Genomic DNA, 19,797 nt, shown 5'->3' on the forward strand with positions numbered 1-19,797 from the left:
CTCTCTTTCTCTCTCTAGTTGCTGCTTCCAGATGCTCCCTCTACTGATGTAATGTAGGGCTAGATACTTACCTTCAATTCTTTATTTTCTTCTCGAGACAATGTATCAGATGTCACATGGTTGTAACTTTGGTCTCATAGGTCACTTTGGCCTTTTGAAGACGTTAATATAACATTTCATTTCATTTCATTTCTCTCTCTCTCTCTCTCTCTCTCTCTCTCTCACACACACACACACACACACACACACATTCACACACATTTTTCACTTTAAAGATATGAGGTTATGTATGAACACGATGATTGAGCATCCTCAAATGGAAGATTAGGGTGAGAGGGTCAATTAGATTATTGCGCATATGCTTCAAGCATACAAGAATAAAAAGTAAAACAATTGCAAAGAATGTTTACCCATTTTGAAATTTTCTTGTAACAATGCTAAACATTCAAGCACATGCTTAGTCTATTTATGATGATGTATGGATTGCAGCCTAGAGGTCCATTGGCAGTAGCATGGAAGAAGGAAAATGTACAGGTAGCTAAAAACTTTCTTGAGGACATGAATCAATGGTTAGCACAAGATAGAGCAAGAAGTTATGTAATTTCTCACCAAAGAAAAAGGTAAGAATCTACTAAAGGAGACAAACTTGATTTAAAGGCACTTTATTTTTCTGAAACTCTACAGACTTAAAGATGTGCTAAGTTATCTCCTAGGTATTATAGACCATTGCCAATACTTAGAAGATGCTTACTAGTTGAACCTACTAGATGGATGTAGAGTACTTACTTGCAGTTTCATGTGAGTCACTTAAGAAAAAAAAAACTGAGTGATGAGGATAATCTTGTAGATGAAACCATTGTTGAATTTATAGAAACACCTAGCTTTCCACATGAACCTAAAAGCAAATCTATATAAAAAGAGGCCTATCCAACATATCGAGTGTTTGAAATTTTTGGTAGGTCACAAAAAGCTCAACTTGGAAGAAGGTAAGAAATCTGAAGAAGAGATTCCCTAATTTTGTTTTCAAGAACGTAAATATTTATTTGGGGGAGGAAGTGTTACATGTCATGTACTGATAAAGTTCCAGAAAGTACATGATTTGAATTTCCTATGCTCAAGCCTCAAGGTAAGGCTATCAACCCAAGCATACAATAAACAGTGTACTATGTTGACTAGCATTCCTATGCTTGAGGTAGGTCTAGAGGTGTGGAGCCTATGGTTGGGTCGATCAATTGCTATGGATTGTTTGTCTTCATGCACGTGCTTTATTTTGGTGCTCTATAAGTAGCAATCCTAGCTAAAAATGTGCGAGGTTAGTGATTCACTTTCTGTTTCACTATTATTACAAGTGGAAAATGTTTGCAAGTTCACACTTTTAAAATAAAGCGGCCATTCAAAGGCCAAATGGTAAATAACTAATACCAAATTTAGAGTTGCCTCCCCATTAAATTGTGGCAGTAAACTTAATTTGTTTTTACAGAGTAATATTGCACTCCAAGCCGAGACTGGATGTCCCAAGCATGTAGTACCTATATGTAGCATTGGAAAATTGTGACAAAACTGTCATATGACCTCTTTTTTCAAACTAATAGGGGAGTTAAATGTTAAGGACAATAGACCTTGGTCTTAAATGTATGAAGATAGAAGATTTCCATGTTCATGTACATTGCCTTCGTACAATTTCAAAGCTAAAGTTATGTTACAAGGAAAGTGCCTTTGAGATACTTCAGTCTCCAATAGTGCTTTAGAGATCCTTCTGTTCTCCAATATTGCTAGTGTACAAACTTCCTCCTCCTCCATGCATTGAAGTACCCCTACAGAAGCTTGTCTGATATTGAACCTCTTAATAACCTCACACAAATATAATGGGCCACAATAAGAACTCTAGCTCTTCAAAGAATCAAAGATGACTACTCTTGACGAAACTCTTTGCCTTATCAAATCACCAAATCCTCTAGTAGAGAAAAGTTGGAGCATGTAATTTGACATACTGAACACCAATGGGAAAATCTTTCCTGCATTTAGAAGAAAACCAAGAAAAAGGCTGAGTATAAAAATGCAATTCCCGCACAGGGTTTATTTACAAGAAATTCCAAGTTGTGTAAAGAACTCAAAATAGACCATGAAGGGCAGGGGATCTCCCCCATCCGATGGCCAGAGAGATGCCTGTAAAATATGGTTTTGAAACATCCAAAATTCAATCTAGATGAAAAGAGAGAAGCCTTCTGTCAAAAAGAGATACATGAGTAAACTCATACCTGTCAACATTCTGGCATCTCATTTCTTATCATTTGACTGTCCTTGGCTTGTTACTGGGCTACCTCTCTGCTGTGATCTTGCTCTTGATTTCTCCTACACAGCACAAGTAGCAAAGCATTGAGTTTTGCAAAAAATTTCATTACTGCAGTGCCTCCTGAAGGGTTGCATATCTTGAAACAGAGTAGTCCAGATGGAGGCTCTACTTTCAGTCCAATCAAGGTAAGTGTACCTCAGATTGAGAATCTCGCAGCTGGCTCTTTATTCGTGCTTGCAATCTTTGTATCTGTATGTGAAGGCCATCGACTGTTCCGGATCCTTCACTGACAACTGTAGTAACAGATCCTTCACTACCTGACCCTCCCAGAGTAGCACCATCAGCATTCCTTTCTATGTTTAAACCAAAGGGCTCTGTGATCTCTACTGAAGATGAAGGCCTAGCAGTGGAGAAGAGGGCAAATGATGTCTCCCAGTCTGCAGGTTGGCCAGCCTCTTGTTCAGGGACCGTGTGCAGGAATGTACTTGGACTATCACCAGCAATATCTTTGTATGATGCCAGCAGAGTTGCCGCCTTCTCCAATACAGCAGCTGGACATGGATCTTGATCAGCAATTTCTTCAGCGAAAGCCTTGGGTGATTCTGCCTCTTCACCTGTCTGCTGCTGATCACCTAAAATCTCACTCATGTCTTGATCAGTTCCACTAGTTGAATCCCAATGAACCGCAGCTTTGTTCTCCAAATTTGCAGATGCCAGTCTCAAACAATTTGTCCTTCCGTTAGTGACTCCTCCCTGTTGCTGCAGTGCTGCTTTGGCCTGTGTATATACATGCCTCATGGATTCTTTCAGCTGAATAGAGTGGACATGGCTTCGTAGTCCAGAAGAGGAGGAATCACATTGCCCTACAGGCCATGCACTCAAACTGGATACAAAATTCTTTGATTTATGCAGCTCTTGATCTGAAAAGTAAAGCCATATAAAAATTTCAAGATTTCAAATCTAAAATAAATCATTATACATCTTTTGAACTCTTCAAGCAAGAATGACAGGTTTAAACAGGGTTTAGAAAGTAGCTAAAAGTAAACCTGACGTTTAATGGGTTCTTATCTCAGTTTACAGACAACTGTAGCAACAAATGCATTGCTTTGTGGCTACAGTTTCTAAATGAAATGTTCTTAATTTTCATCATGCACTTGCCTTCAATCACTTTGCTTTGCCTAGCTTACACTCCTTTCCTTCACATGGCAGGTTTTTAGATACATCTTTGATGGTTCCATGTTCATCAACCAGGAAACCTCCCTCCAATCAAGGTTCTCGTTCTTTGGTCACATGATTTTCTTCGGCGTCTTTTGTTGCTTGGCACAGTGACTATCTGATCATTCTTCAGAAAATGTAGACATAAGGGACACCTGGCCAGAGTCTGCCCAAGAAGATGCTAAGTGATGCAACACCCCTCGTAATAGGAGTGAGGAAAGCTAGATACAGGAAAGCAGGAGGACATACAGTTCTAGCTGGAGCAGGAGCTTTCCCAGAAGGGGCACAGCTCAATACTTTATTCGATAGTGGAAGGCAAGATACTAACATGGTATTTTTTTCACTTCTATGGGGCTCCATAGCACCTAAATTGCACGTTAAAGAGCAAACTTTAAGAAGGTAGTAGCTCCTTGATTAGGAGCTGTGCTATGGCTTCCAAATGTACTTTTGGGCATGAGCTTCACTGCACAAACAGGAGGAATTGGGGGATGCATGTGAGGTAAATATCAGAGATGTGGAGATTTCATAATTGTGGGGCTTGATAAAGCCTTGACATATAGATGTACTCTTGATAAAGCCCCATAGTTATGGGGGGGCGCATGTGAGGTAAATATCAGAGATGTGGAGATTTCTTAACCGTGGGGCTTGATAAAGCCTTGACATATAGATGTACTCTTGTTACAAATGAGAAGCGTTGTTTTTCTCTCAATGCTGCAGTTTGATTCCTTTTGCTTTTTTCCTACCACACAACATGTCTCAACTTTCAGGGATGGTCCCTGTAACATGGTCTCTTTAACGATGGTTTTATCTATGTAGCTAGTTATTTTTCCTTTTTCCATGACACAGCTATTTCATGGATTCATTGTTAGCACTTTTTGACTCATACACCCTTCGGTCTTTTGTGGACCTTAATATAACACTTTTTTTGTTCTTTCATTCTGTTGTATGTGAGTTCATGCAGTCTTTTGGCACCTGAAATTAGTTGACAGAGGAGTTCCAGCAGGATCAAGTCTCCCACAATGTGCATGTGATTGAGGAGACTTTCACTCATAAATGGCCTATTTCCTTGATAAGTGTGGAGCTACTGTATTGCACAATTCTTCACTCTTTGCATCCCCATGTTCATCCTTGGTAACAGTACCAGACGACTCCTAAGGAGGACCTATCCTTGCTCCCTCAGCAGCACCTTGAAATTCTTATTTGTTACAGCCACCCCTTGGCCTTTCATAATGCGATCCAGGCAAAAGGTCACCGTAATAACCCTAGCAGCCCCCTCCTATTACAAAGCTTGTCCACACAACAAAGCCAGCTGCTCGTCTGAGTACCGTCTGCAACCTGTTGAGAACGAGACCTTGAGAATGTCTGCATGTTGATGGGAGGTGATTTGCAGCCTCACTGTGAGCATATTTGAAGGGAAAAATGTACCATGGGACTCACCCCAGCAGAGACCATGGATGCGATTTGGTTAGCCCCCATTTACTCCCTTTCTGGCCGCTGGGAGTGGATTTAAGGGAGCAAGGGCCTCTTCCATTGGTATCATTGTGATTTTTTGGCCACAAGCATGGCTTTCAGCAATACTTGTAGGGAAAATGATTGGCTGTGTCAATCAAACACAGACTTAAAAATTGTAAAGCTTCTTGATGATAGAGAGGGATGCACTAGGGTATTGCAGTCCAGACGACATTGTAGTGAGGGGTCTTTCTCAAGCATTGCATAGGTGCACATTGTTGGTTACAGGATCATTTCTCTTGGAGGCATGATTAAGTCATTTCCCATCTCTCTAGGAACTCTTGGCCCTGAGAGATAGGTTAAATACTGACGATTATTCATAGAGGGAGCATATTGTCTTGGCAGGCACAGATCATCACTATTTATGCTCAGAATTTTAGAGAAACCAGGGAGCCTAGGATCCATTTGAGAAGATAATGCAGTTGCAGCAAAAGGCACATGTCCTGACAAAGGCTCTTCATACTAGCACTGATACTCGCCACAGGGTATTAGGGCAGCAGAAAAGTGACTCCGGAGCATAATTGAGCTTCTGTTACACCCAAATTCTATTGTACTTGTGAGAACTTTCTGTTGTTCTTCATGCTAGAGAAAGGGTGTGTGAAACACACGACAATGCTACACAAAAGTATTGTAATATGCGTGTTGATAGATAGGTACATTGGAATCCGAAAATTCATGATATTATAAAATTATTTTTTGCTTGTTTTACTATATTGTAAAATTACTTTTTGATTGTTTTACTTGCTTCTAATGAAGTGAAGTTCTATAAACAAAGAGCAAGCTTGACTTGCCTGTTTTCAGTTTGATTTCATATTCTAGTTTTCTCACAAGATTGTCTTTTGCATCAAGGGCTAATCGAAGATCTTGCATTTCTTGTTGTGTGTCATGTATCTGCATGACACCAAAACCCAGTTGCATGTGTGTTAGATCACCTTATGTTTTCCGAGGTAATTGCAAGCGAGGCCACGAGCAGTAGGACCGGTCCATACATCATTGTGTTTTTGTGCAAGCATACTCTCGAGCTCCTGAATGCGTATGTCACGAGCCTCCACAGTTTCAGAAAATGTATTGTTTGCAACAGCAAGTTTTCTCTGCAGTTCTTCCAATTCCAATTCTCTTCTCTGTGTAATAGACAATACAAATTTGACTAAATAATGCATCTGCTATCTCAGTTAAAGCAGCACATCAAAGTTCCATGCCTGCATGTTCCCATATCAATACTAAACACAGCCGCATACCCTGCAGTTTCCTTCTAGTGTAGCATACTGACTTTCACGATCCTCCAGCAACTTCCTTAATGAGCTGGCTATTTTGAATGCACTGCTCAATTTCTCTTGAGATTCATCCGAAGCTCCTTCGAGCTTCTCTGCTGTCTCTTTCAAAGCCTGTATAGGTTCCATTACATGTGAGGTACCAATGAGCTTTCAGTTTCAACAAATGGTGCAAAGTCATATCCAGGCCAAAAAGTCAACACACTGGGTTTTGCCTAAATCATAACCTTTTCGTATGATTTAAGCTGTGATGTCTTCTCAGCAAGTTGGATTTGTAGATCGTTCACTGCTTGTTCCATGTTTTGAATCTCCAGTGTATGGTGCACCTCTTCAGCCGTATCTTCAGCATTCTTTGATTGTAGCCTTTTCTGCAACAGTATTTGAGAGAAATTTATGTTATACTTGTTGTTATGAGGTTTTGCCTGTAAGTTACTAGACAGCCCATCACATTCACACAATCAAGACAGGGCTAGAGATTGTTTTTCAAACTGAAGGCTGTTAAGAGGTAACAAGCCCTGTTAAGAGGAATACAAAAAGACCAAAGCTACTGCAACATGGTAGACATGAAAAGAGGAATACAAAAACCCCGTAACTTTTCCCTATGGTTAAATGGTGACCTCAGGCGCCTATTGAATGTCTCTCTCTCTCCCGCTTTTGGCAAGAAGCAGGCTGGCTGGTTGCTGTATGTCCATGTTCATGCAAGGTTCAGTTGTGGACATGAGTTGGGGGCTTTTGTACAAGTTGGTGGGCTGGTATTTATACCCGATTTGTTAATCGTGGGTGTGAGGAGGACCATATGCTTGATGTTGGGTGCAGGGTGGAGACTTGGAGATGATTACAGAGGATACCCCATACAGGTACTCCGATTTGTCTCATAGGCCGAGTTCGGTCTTTTGGAAGACGTTAATAAAATCTTTCTTTCTTTCTTTCTCTCTCATCATAAGGGCCTGGCGTGTTTTCTCTTGTGTGTGCCATGAAAGTACGAGAGACTCTGAAACAGGAGAACAAGCTACATACGCACGGGACAATGTTCATGGGAGAGATGGTGTGATTTCTCTTCGTCTTGAACTTATATGTGTTCAGGGATTCGCTTACAGGTTCTCTATTTTTCTCTCGCTTGGTGCTATGGAAAACAACCCTGGTTTTGGCACCGTGCTTGGATGGTGTATTTGTGAGTTTCTCATGGAAACAGGACATTGGCTTTCAAAAGGAAACAAGCCTATGGTTTATGGGATACAAGTCTTGGTTTCATGTGGAAAACATGTCTTTGGATTCATGTGAACAGGTTGTAGTTTTCTCGAGGTTACATGCAAGTTGTGGCTATAGGGAAGGACATGTGGTATGATACAGCCCTACTGCTGTTTGGGAAAGGGTTTGAGGGATCCATGGTAGAGATGGAGAAGACCTTTGGAAGCAGGGAGGTGTTGTATAGGTGTGCCTTCTCTATGGTGTAATGTGCTGTGATAACGAGAGTTCTCATTTGGAAGTCTTGGGTGAATCTACAAGGGATCCTGTTGGTGGAGGATTCTACAAGAAGTACTTTGTACTCGAATTTGATCAATTAAAGAAATACCGCAAGCAGAGCCACTGCGATTTGGGGCCAATCGGTGTCCGTGTACTATTTGCAGGAGCACTATAGCTCCCCCTATTTGTTTTCCTTTTCCAGGTCCTCAAAGGTGTTGAAGTGTTTTGTGTGCGAGTGTTTGTTTCACCGCCCGTCAAGTTTCTGAAGGCCGGTTTCAATCTGTCAAACTAGGTCCTGTTCCTGTTGCTGAGCGCCCACAAGGATGTCCAAGGTGCCCGAGACTAACACTGAATAATGTGTCATTCCCAAAGCTTGTCCAAAAAGTCCATATTTCTTCTAAATCTGTAAGAGGCTCATAAATCCCCAAAAATGGTGACATCACTTCAATTGAGAGAGGAGTCATATATCCCAAAGCCTATATAATCCAGAAGTGCACAACATGCACAAGACACTGCCTTGGTAAATTCATGAACCAGCTCACCTCTAAAGACTGGGTCCAATTTGAGTAGTTTGTTGCCTGAGTACTAAGTCAAAAGGTCTTACGGAAATCCATGAAACAACCGACTTAATATTTGCATTATAAGGCCTCCTGAATGATGGCTGTGAGGGTGAAAACATGATCCGATGTCAAGTAAACCCTTTGAAAACTTGCATGCCCTCTGGTCCTTTGACCCTCTCTCTCTATGCCAATGTGTTGATTAAAGACTCCAAAACTGATCTATATATCTTGGCCAATGAATGGCTAATCATGATGGCCCTGTAGTTATTGGGATTAGGGTCGCCTGCTTTATGGATCGGGATAATATTATTGATGGACCACGAGGGTGAAGACTAAACAGGGTTAGGGTTAGGGTTTACAAAAAGAAAACAGGCATAGAAAACAAGCAGGGAGTGAACACGACTGCTGTAGATCTCTCAATAATAGAAAATTGTGAAGTACAAGCCACATGATAGTGACCCCTAAAGGATAAGTGTTCACATGACCGGCCATAAATGTGCCGGGTGGACCAAAACACTTATAAACTGCATATAAGTGAAAATGAACTAAACTGGGGGAAAAAACCTCCACTAACTGAAGTAAAAAGTGCCCCAGTAACCTACTGATGATCACTAGCACTCCTCTGGGTGCATACACAGCATAAAACCCAACAAACCCCCCTGGAGTGATATGTGATCACTGTACATCATCCACCAAAAGGAAACAAATTCAAAGCATTGCGGAATGCTTCAAATTTCGGACGTGGTAATGCCTTGGTGAAGATGTCTGCCACATTCTGATCTGTAGGACAGTAGATCAGACTGATATCTCCTGCCTGGAGTCTCTCCCGAACAAAATGATAGTGAATCTCAATGTGTTTCGTGCGAGCATGAAACACAGGATTCCTGGCCACAGCAATGGCACTCTGACTATCAGTATAGATAGGTGTGGGCTCCTCCACTGAAATATCCATATCAGTCATAAGACGACGCAGCCAAACACACTCAACAGTAGTAGTGTAGGCTGCTCTGTACTCTGCCTCACAAGATGAAGTGGCCACCGTGGTCTGTTTCTTGCTTAGCCAAGAAATGCATGAAGCGCCAAGGAAGAAACAATTCCCACTAGTGGAATGTCTGGTATCAAAATCACCAGCCCAATCTGAATCACTGTAAGCATGTAACTGCATGTCACCCCCCTCAGGATAAAGCAACCCAAGAGACAAGGTACCCTGCAAATAACGGAATACACGCTTCACAGCTTGCCAATGTGACAACCGTGGGCTGTGCATGAATCTGCTCAACTGAGAGACTGCATACTGAATATCTGGCCTTGTATTACACAAGTATATGAGGCACCCAACAGCCTGAGCATATGTAGTGGCATCAAAGGAAACACTGTCATCTTGTAGTGACAGTTTCATCCCAGGCTCCATAGGAGTACTAATAGGCTTGCAATTCTGAAATTTAAACTTCTCCAGAAGTTTAGCAACATAACGTGATTGCAACAACCCAATGCCTCTGTTATCCTGCACAAACTGTATGCCCAAATAGTAATGTACAAGGCCCAAGTCAGACATGTCAAATGTCTGTTGCAGTATCTCTTTAAATGCTGCAATTTTGTCATCATTTGATCCCATGAGCAAGAGATCATCCACATAAAGACTGATGACCAGCAGATCTGTCTCTTCTTTCTTCACATACAAAGTGGTCTCTGATGGACTGTTCACAAATCCCTGAGTGAGTAGAAAAGCATCTATTTTTGCATACCAAGCTCGTGGAGCTTGTTTCAAACCATACAAGGCCTTTTTCAGCCTGCATACTTTCCCCTCATGACCATGTTCTGCAAATCCCATGGGCTGAAATACATAAACTTCCTCCTCGAGGTCCCCATGTAGGAATGCAGTCTTTATGTCCAACTGGTGAACAACCCAACCACGATGTGCAGCCAATGCAATGACACACCTAAGTGTCGACATACGGGATGTAGGAGCAAATGTCTCCTCATAATCAATGCCCTTCTTCTGTGCATAGCCCTTTGCAACTAGACGGGCTTTGTACCTGTCAATGGATCCATCTGCATGTCTTTTCAACTTGTAGACCCATTTAGTACCAATGGCTTTCTTGCCTTTGGGCAGATCAACCAAATCCCATGTTTGATTCTTTTTAATAGAATTAATCTCATCCTGCATGGCTTTGTTCCAATGCACATTATCTCGTGCATCCACAAATGAATCAGGCTCATCATCATCCTGTAAACTGGCTGCCATAACCAGATTCAAATCTATGATGTGTGCATGCTCATTGGTCCTTGTCTCCCTACGAGTACGACCAGCAAGAGGACCCTCTAAATGGCTGTCCTGTAGTGTCCTCAAATACCATCTAGGTATATGTCTGACCTGTGGTGCCTGCTGTCCCATATTTGGTTCAGCTTCTGGCTCATTTGGCTGCTGAATTTCTGCACCACCTACATCATTTGCTGGCTGTCCATTACCCTCATGAGTTGGATCACCAACTGTGGAATGAAACTCCATGGGTAGAAGACCTTCAAATACATCATTTTCAGCCTGATTTGCCTCATAACCAGCCATGGATAATTCTGATTTTTCATCAAAAATCACATCCCGGCTGATAAATATCTTCCTGGATAGTGGGTCATATAACCTGTAGCCCTTGCTCTCACGGCTATACCCAACAAAAATGCATTTTGTGGCTTTATCATCAAGCTTCCTCCTCAACTCTTTGGGTATGTGTGCATATGCAAGGCACCCAAAGATACGAAAATGCGATACAGAAGGCTTGCGGCCATGCCAAGCCTCAAAAGGAGTAATAGAAACCAATGCCTTTGTGGGACATCGATTCAAAATATGACAAGCACACATTACTGCTTCCACCCAAAAGATATGTGGTAGTCTTTTTGCCTTTAGCATACATCTGGCCATTTCCATGAGTGACCGATTTTTCCTTTCTGCAACCCCATTTTGCTGTGGAGTGTAAGGAGTAGTATACTGATGTTTTATACCTCTACTCCCAAGAAAAGAATTCAGCACATGTGACATATATTCCCCCCCTCGGTCAGAACGGAGAGTCTTCACCTTGCATCCAGACTCTGTCTCAGCAAGTGCTACAAAGGCCAAAAATGCATCATATACCTGTGATTTCTGTGTCAAAGGATAGACCCAGCATATACGAGAGAAGTCATCAATAAATGTTGCAAAATAAAAGCAACCACCTAATGACTTCGTCTGCATGGGACCACAAAGATCACTGTGTATAAGTTGCAACTTTGCAGTTGCTCTTAGAGCCTGATCACGTGGGAAGGAAAACCTGTGCATTTTTCCCAAAATACATCCTTCACAAATGTGATCTGGAGGCTTCTCCATGAGAGGTAGATCTGTAAACATATTATGTCGCTGCATAAGCATAAGACTACCAAAATTTACATGCCCCATGCGAGCATGCCATAACTCCGCATCAACCATAGCTGGAGTAAGAGTGAATGCATGATAAGCAGACTGATCCACTGGCTGAAATGCATCCAACTCATAAAGTCCATGACATAATGTACCAGTAAGCATCAAGGTCAAGGCATTTGCTTTGTCTCTGACCATGCATTTATCATCATCAAAGTGGACTTGCATTCCACAATGTGCTAAAGAAGAAATGGACAACAAATTCTTCTTTATCCCTGGTACATATAAGGCATCTGTAAGGCGGAGAATGGAGCCATCAATGGCTGTAAGCTGAATCTCCCCAATGCCACACACTGGATATGAAGCATTGTTGGCACACTGAACAGTTTTGCCAACAGGGGCAGGGCCAACATGACTAAACAAATCCCTGCGAGATGTGATATGCTTTGAGGCACCACTATCAAAATACCAAGTACATGCATGCTCTGTCATACTGAGTGCCTGTGAAGACCAAGAGGCATCATAGCTGCATGTATAGAAACAGTAATCCCTGTCCTCAACAAAAGAAGCAGTCTCTGGAGGAGCTTTAGGAGCATCATTAACAGACATCCCAGCTTCCTTTGCCTTCTCTTTGGCAATCCTCTTCCTACATTCCGTGATGTAGTGACCTGGCTTCTTACAGTAATGACATTTGCCCTTCTTCTTGGGCTGTCCATCACTTTTCTTGGTATCCTGTGAAGAACCACCATCACCTGAATTTTGATTTGCACTCTTTGGCTGAGATTTCCCTTTCCCCTTTTGACCTGTAGTAAATGCTTGTTCAGCATTTGTGTTCATATTCATATTCTTCCTCATTTGCTCCTCTTGTAGTAAGAGAGCAACAAGTTCCTGATACTTGAGGGGTTCAACAGCATTCCTCATGCTGAGGTTCAAAGAGGTATGGAAAGCCAAGTAAGATCTTGGCAAAGAGTGCAAGATGGTGGACACAAGCTGTGTCTCAGGAATAATCTCATCCACATTGATGAGTTGCTCTCTCAAATCCTGCAGCTTGTTCAAGTGGCTAGACATATCATCTCCTTCATTCATTTTCTGATTTTCCAGCTCTCTTTTCAAAAATGAGATCCTAGCCTCATTACGAGCAGCATACATTTGCTCCAAAGTCACCCATGCATTCTGTGAAGTGCCAGCTGAACGAATATGAGGTATAATGGACCTTTGAACTGACAATGCAATGAGTGACAATGCTTGTGCATCCCTGGCATCCCATGTCTTTTGAGCATTTGTTCTCTGAACAGGCAATGGCTGTCCTGGAGCCTGTACCTGTTGTCCTCGTCCACGAGCACCCCCTTGGGGAGGAGTCTCTGGAGCCAATGGACCTGGACGTGGTTCATCACCACTAACAAAATCCCAAAGACCTTTTGCCACAAGCACATTTTTCAGCATAAAACTCCACAAGGAGTAGTTCGTGCCATCCAATTTGTCTTCCTTAGACAAATATGTGAATACATCACTTTGCTGTTGATTTGCCATTATGCTTTACGCACAATGTTGTACCTGTTTACCAAAAAACCCAATAGCAAAAACCCTGATAACAACTGTACTCCACTGAATACAGTTTACCCAAATCTGCCTGCACTCTCAATCCTCTGAATGTGCAGCTTAATGCACCAATGACTGAGTAGAGCAGCAAATGGCGTACACAATACCAAAATGCCCCAAAAATGCCCAAATTTGCTGCACCCAAACTTCGCAAAAATCTGTATATTTTCTTGCTAGAAAATCTGCCTGTTGTGCCTGTATATTTTTCACAAAGAAAAATAAGAATGCCCAAAACTCAAAGCCTGTAATGCTTACCAGCTGAAATATGAGTTGATTGTTGTACTCATGCAGGTACAGTCCACCAAAGAGCAAGTACTGTTGACTGTACTGTGCAGGTACAGTCGACTGGTACTGTACGGAAGCAGTGCTAAAACTGGGCGAGCAGGTACAGTACGGAACAGGAGCTGAAAATGGAGTCGAATGCACTGCAGGTATTGTTGACTGGTACAGAACAAGTACGGAACACCAGATGCTGCTGGTCGCTTGTACTGACAGTTGTACGGCTGTCTGCGCAGGTGTGTACAGGAGACTGTACGGAGCAGGACGACCAGATACACAGCAGGTACACGTCAGGTACAGTCGGGCGAGCAGGTTTATGAAGACACGTCAGGTACAGTCGCCTGGTTCAGTCGCCTGGTACGGATGCACGTGTACGGGCAGCAAGTGATGGTGGCTGCGCTTGACTGGCTGCAGGTGTCGACTTGTAGACGAATACCAGCAGGCGGCGACTTGTAGTACTATTGGCGCTGAAGGCGTAGGCGCACAATGGCTAGTACACGTGTGTAAATGTAGGCGACGCCTGTTTTGTACTTTATTGAAGGCGACGTGCGAATGTTGTACGAGCAGCTAGTGCGCTCGGCTGAAGCTGAAGGCGGCGCACAATGGGAGTACGGACAGCAGGCGCACAGCTGTACGGCGCTCAGAAGTACGGGCAGAAGGTACGGGTGCTGTACGGCAGCAGCAACCAAAAAAAAACTTGGATGTGTACGGGCAATGAACAAGGGCAAAGCTTCAATGGCTCTGATACCAATTGAAGACTAAACAGGGTTAGGGTTAGGGTTTACAGAAAGAAAACAGGCATAGAAAACAAGCAGGGAGTGAACACGACTGCTATAGATCTCTCAATAATAGAAAATTGTGAAGTACAAGCCACATGATAGTGACCCCTAAAGGATAAGTGTTCACATGACCGGCCATAAATGTGCCGGGTGGACCAAAACACTTATAAACTGCATATAAGTGAAAATGAACTAAACTGGGGGAAAAAACCTCTACTAACTGAAGTAAAAAGTGCCCCAGTAACCTACTGATGATCACTAGCACTCCTCTGGGTGCATACACAGCATAAAACCCAACAGAGGGTGGGAAGCCTTCACAGATATCTAGTGAGGAATATTATTTAGTTGGGATCTACAACGAGCTTGTCCATATACAAGAGCATAGGATGGGTAACAATTACATATAACACTGAACTAAGTGGGCGGTCCTAACGTACTGATTTTCCTAGTTTCCAAGGAGAAGAGAGATCTCCTCCCAATATGCATTTTACCGATCCTTCAGCATACAACCAGCAAATAACATTTCGCATCTTTGGTCCAATTCGCATTTTGCTCATAACTTGTGCAATATAGTCCCAATGTATTGTATCAACGGCTTTAGCAATATCTACCTGCATGATAATGACGTTCTATTTTGTGTATTTGGCAAATTCAATGCCAATATATGCATTTGCAATGTTATCATTGATATGCCTTTGTGATATAAAACCATACTGTGCAGGATGCAATCCTTTATGTGATATGCAATTGACTTGACTGCTAGCATTTTTGTGATAAGTTTGTATATCACAAGAATTAAAGATGGCAATCTCCATGGCCTAGCAATGTGTCGTGGCTCATAGTTTCTCATACAAGCATATGCTGATGACGATTCCTTTTTTCCTAAAAATAACCCTACTGATGTGAAAGCACTTATGGATGCATTGTCTCTTTTTGGCTTGGTTGCAGGATTACACGTTAACTTTCCAAATCTAAATTGCTTCCACTGAATGCATACTCTTGGCATGAGATATTGTGGCAAGGATAAATCTTATCGCGAGATCAGATTATTAGACTTTTGGGCTATCCTATAGGTTGGTTGGTTTCCCTCAAGGATAAAACATTCTAGGTTTTATAGAAATTGAATCACAAATTGGATTATTGGAAGCTTTCCACATGGCCTCTACATGTTCGACTCTCGATTGTTCAATCCATTCTTCTGGCCTATGTTCAATTCTTCTTGCCTCTTTTAGTTTGGACCAAAAAAGATATTGACATAATTGATAAAAAGGCGCTCAGGCTATTGAAATATGAACTTGTTTGTACGCCTAAGATGCATGGTGGTTTGAATACTCTCAACATGCATTATCATGTGTTGGCTAGAAAAGCCACTATGATTGGTGATTTTCTACGACAAAAACAGCCATGGTCAATTATGTTAGCCACCTTATGTGCAAATATGCAAACCTTGGCATTTGGCAATTGGATCCTAGACATTGGGACATTGTTCTTGGACTTTTTCATGGTAAAACACCTGGCTGTCTGTATTCCAACAGGCTTATTCAAGATTGGAAACAAATCCTCTCACACTTGCATTGATGCCAACATTGGAAACTCTCTGGCTTTGGAAAGTATACACTGGAGCAAAGTCTTTGAGGAACCACTAGCATTATTGGAACCTCAAAAGGCTTATTTTCTATCCACCAAAGGTATTCAATATGTACAAGATGTTATAGATGCGAATGGACACGTTCTCAGCTTTCCTCAAGAAAATTCTCAATATGATTTGGACATGCATCACAGACCAATATGGCAAGAGATTATGTAGATAATGCAGTCTATACAACCTATTCCGCCACTTAAAGCACAAAACAGGTTCATGGATTGGAAATTAGATAGACAGATGCTTGGTTATAAGCCTATCTCATTTGATCAACTGATTGCAGCCACAGCATATCGGCTAATTTTTCCTCCCCAGTGGATTACTGAGCATGCTAATCAACTTTGGTGGATATCTAAGCCATTGCGTTGGTGGAAAACATGTTGGAAAAATAGACTCTCTTTGAAACAAAAAGTCTTCCTATGGAGATGCCTGGTTGGGGTGCTTCCTATGTGTATACTACTGTCCAAGAGACACATTGCCTCACCACACTGTTATAGGTGCTATCATGCACGAGAAATGGTACCTCATTTGCTTTGGCATTGTCTGTCTTCTCATGCTCTTCTTGATAGGCTTTCTGGATATTTGAAGGCTCGTTTTCCTCGGCATCCTTTTTCCAAGCAATTCTGGCCTTTTCGCAAACACTCCAATGAATTATCAGACTACTCACAGTTTCTTGCATGGACAAGACTCTGGGCCCTATGGACTCTAGCATGATAGAAATCAGCAAGTCTTTACCGACTGATCAGTTGATACCTATACTTATTTTAGACGCTCTTTGCATGAATCTCTCCAAGACTCTGATGCCTTCGGTGAGATCACTACTAGGCAATTGGATGTGTTTTTCCAGTGTTTCTAGCTTGTCCTTCCTCATGGACAGCTATGCTTGTCCCATACCTTGAATGATTAATTAGACAATGGTTTCACAAAAAAAGAAGATATTATTAAGTTGTGAGCACATGCTTCCCATACTGTGCGTTTAGTGATAGGAGTTGGTGGCTGCTTCTTGCTAAGAGCTCTTCAAGTGTCCTTGCTATCTATCTCATCATGAAAAGCTGAAATAAATCCACCTCACACGCTGAGATCTGCTTGGAGGTTGGAGCATGTTGTGTGTGGAAAGCTAGCAGGGGCAGATTCATGAATAATAAAAGTGAGCCGAGAGGTGTGTGTGGATAAAGAAGTTGAGAAGTCAAGATTGGTGAAGTTACCGTATAGGTGATCCATGTAAACCAAGTCCAAGTCGTGGTGGAACTGGACAATGGTATAAATGGAGATGGGAGGAGCTGGTGAAGGAAAGGTAAGTATCATCTGCTCCAACAGATGGGGGTGTAGTAGTAAAGTTGTGGATGTGATGTGCAAAAACAGGGAACCCCATCAAGTTAAACAAGTGAGCCCTTCAGATAATGGCCATTTAGACATGCCATTGTAGATAATCAAGCCGTGCATAACAAACAGCTCCATAAAGGGATCTTCCCTATGTAATTATGTGACCTGTGTCCTTGGATGCCCGATGCATTCAATTTGATCGGGTCTGTGTCGAAGTTATACATCTGGACCTGTCAACTGCCTGTCTGGGCATTAGAGGACAATGCCTCCTTGCTGGGAGTCTGATCGGGTCCGTGTCAAAGTTATACATCTGGACCTGTCAACTGCCTGTCTGGGCATTAGAGGACAATGCCTCCTTGCTGGGAGAACTCTACTAAATCTGCAAAAAGGGGAGCATTGGGTGACAGCCCAACTTGCAATAACCTATGAGCATAACTGGAAACTGCAATGTGTATCAGTCTATCAGTAACCCACATGAATCTCACCTTCTCGTCACTTTTGACCACTGAAAGGATGCTACGTTGGTGGGGATTGAACCCCTAAATGACGTTCAGGTCACTCCCTTCCTACTTATATTCGTAACTCTATGCAAGCCTTTTGTTGTAAATAAAAGTTTGATTTTTGTTTGTGAAGTTCATAAATGATTTTGTGTTACAGAAAAATCTGAGAGGTTTCAAAAACGTTTCATAGAGGAGGGGAGGAAGGGGGGGGGGGGGGGGGGGGGGGGGGGGGGGGCGTGCATGGCTTACAAATGCCATATTTGACACTTATATGCTTGGATAAACTTGTGACCTGTTCAGTGTAAAAAACATGCATTGTAGCAATAAGCACGCAGGCATGAAGTTTTTTTTGACATCATAAAAAAACACTAAAAACATTTCGAACATTTCAAATGGGCATGCTTGGGAATGAAACGTGTTTGTTGGCAACACTATACCTGTAGACTTAGAATGTTCAATTCAAGCTCTTCAATGCGAATGTGCTGCTGCTCAAGTTCACCTCGCATTGAGCTTTCAATAAAAGCGCCATCCTCCAAAGCACGATGTAATTCGTCCTCTTGCTTTTCTTTCTCAGTCATAGTCATCTTGAGGTAAGCAATCTCAGAAGACATTGTGTGCAATCGGTCAATCAGTTGTAGGTTTTCAACGTCTACTGCAGTAGTTTGATGTTTCTGTTCCTCAAACAGTGCCTAGACAAAGCTAAAATCTCAGTTTATGTCAATAAACATATCTATGCAGTGCTATCATGTTGTCATTTTCAATATTTTCTAAGAAAGAAAGAGCAATGTTATAAGAAAACGATGCAATGAAGATACTACTTTACCTTGGCTTCAAGAAGGTCATTTTGGAATTTAGCATTTGTTACCAAAAGGTTCTCAAATGTTGAATGCATCCAACAATGCAAAGAAATGACCAAGAGAGAATGCTGACGACGAGAAGCAAGTAAACGCTCTAGCTGCAACGCTCGCCTTTTCCATGCCATGTCCTCCCACCATGACAAAAGTGCAGCTCTTGCAATCTGAAACATCAAATGTTTAACTAGGGGTAAATTAAAATTGCCACACTATCACTTTTCTTCATCCTCCAACCCAAAAAATGCTCAAAGCCTTGTCTCCAACCATAAATCAATCTTAGTGTGTCAAAACAGAAATAAACTGTCTTGAGTCACAAAGTATCTATCATATCGCGTATTGGCTGAGGCAGGCATTACCATTAGTTGATCATGGCTAGTTTACCTCATACACATGTATATATACGTACTAATGATAGTTGTTTTTTATTTTCTTTCAGTTACTTTTCCCATGGTTCAGTACACCCATGGTATCATTGTATCACTCATGGTCTGATAGACTCTTCAGGTTTTTTGTAGCCGTTAATTTAACTAATTCTCTCTCTCTCTCTCTCTCTCTCTCTCTCTCTCTCTCTCTCTCTCTCTCAGGGAGATCACAGAGATACGGGCTCAACATCAGCACCATATCCAGGAGCAGCTAGCTCACTTACACTCACACCCGGAGATCATGCTCCGAGGTATTTTTGCCTCGCCATCGCCTATGTATCACATATTACACCCCCATTATGGTACTGGTTGGATCTAGACAGATCTGCATTGCATTCTTGTATACCCTGCGCATATAGGTTGCATACTGAGCCTCTAGCAGTAGTGCTCCATCCATCACACCCCCCCACTAGCTCAGTACTTTCATAGTTTATTTCATGTTCATTTTGTCCCTTTTTTTTTTTTCTTGGACATCCACCAGAAGACATTGACAGTTGTACATTGATTTGTCTCATAGGTCAAGTTCGGCCTCTAGTAGACATTAATACACCTTTCTTTCTTTCTCTCTCTCTCTCTCAGACATGGGTGTCTACTTCCTCCGAGCTTGGCACCAAAACCCAGTTTTACAGGGACCACTTTTTTTTTTTTGGAGAAAAGATCTTTCTATTTGTTATGATAAAGCAGCCATAGGCTACATAC

At 42.0% G+C, this 19,797-nt stretch overlaps 1 protein-coding gene across 5 annotated transcripts in view; it reads right to left on the reverse strand.

Moving 5' to 3' along the window:
- Positions 1-1,416: 1,416 nt before the first annotated feature.
- The window catches only part of LOC147617562 (uncharacterized), a 74,654-nt gene continuing 56,273 nt past the window's right edge, over positions 1,417-19,797 (reverse strand). For 4 of the 5 annotated variants that reach the window (XM_086775841.1, XM_086775839.1, XM_086775837.1 and 1 more), the window contains 9 exons: positions 18,646-18,840; positions 18,260-18,511; positions 6,516-6,656; positions 6,256-6,402; positions 6,007-6,138; positions 5,809-5,908; positions 2,489-3,213; positions 2,259-2,352; positions 1,417-2,015 (listed from right to left, as the gene is read on the reverse strand). In XM_086775841.1, coding sequence (XP_086631967.1) covers positions 2,278-2,352; positions 2,489-3,213; positions 5,809-5,908; positions 6,007-6,138; positions 6,256-6,402; positions 6,516-6,656; positions 18,260-18,511; positions 18,646-18,840 — 1,767 coding nt within the window. In that variant the 3' untranslated portion in view covers positions 1,417-2,015; positions 2,259-2,277. Of the gene's footprint in view, positions 2,016-2,059; positions 2,167-2,258; positions 2,353-2,488; positions 3,214-5,808; positions 5,909-6,006; positions 6,139-6,255; positions 6,403-6,515; positions 6,657-18,259; positions 18,512-18,645; positions 18,841-19,797 lie in introns of those variants that run through there. The other variant, XM_086775838.1, reaches the window with a different exon arrangement.

Source organism: Cibotium barometz, chromosome 36, assembly GCF_041138505.1.
Source record: "Cibotium barometz isolate CiBa-2024 chromosome 36, ASM4113850v1, whole genome shotgun sequence".
Classification (NCBI taxonomy): domain Eukaryota; kingdom Viridiplantae; phylum Streptophyta; class Polypodiopsida; order Cyatheales; family Cibotiaceae; genus Cibotium; species Cibotium barometz.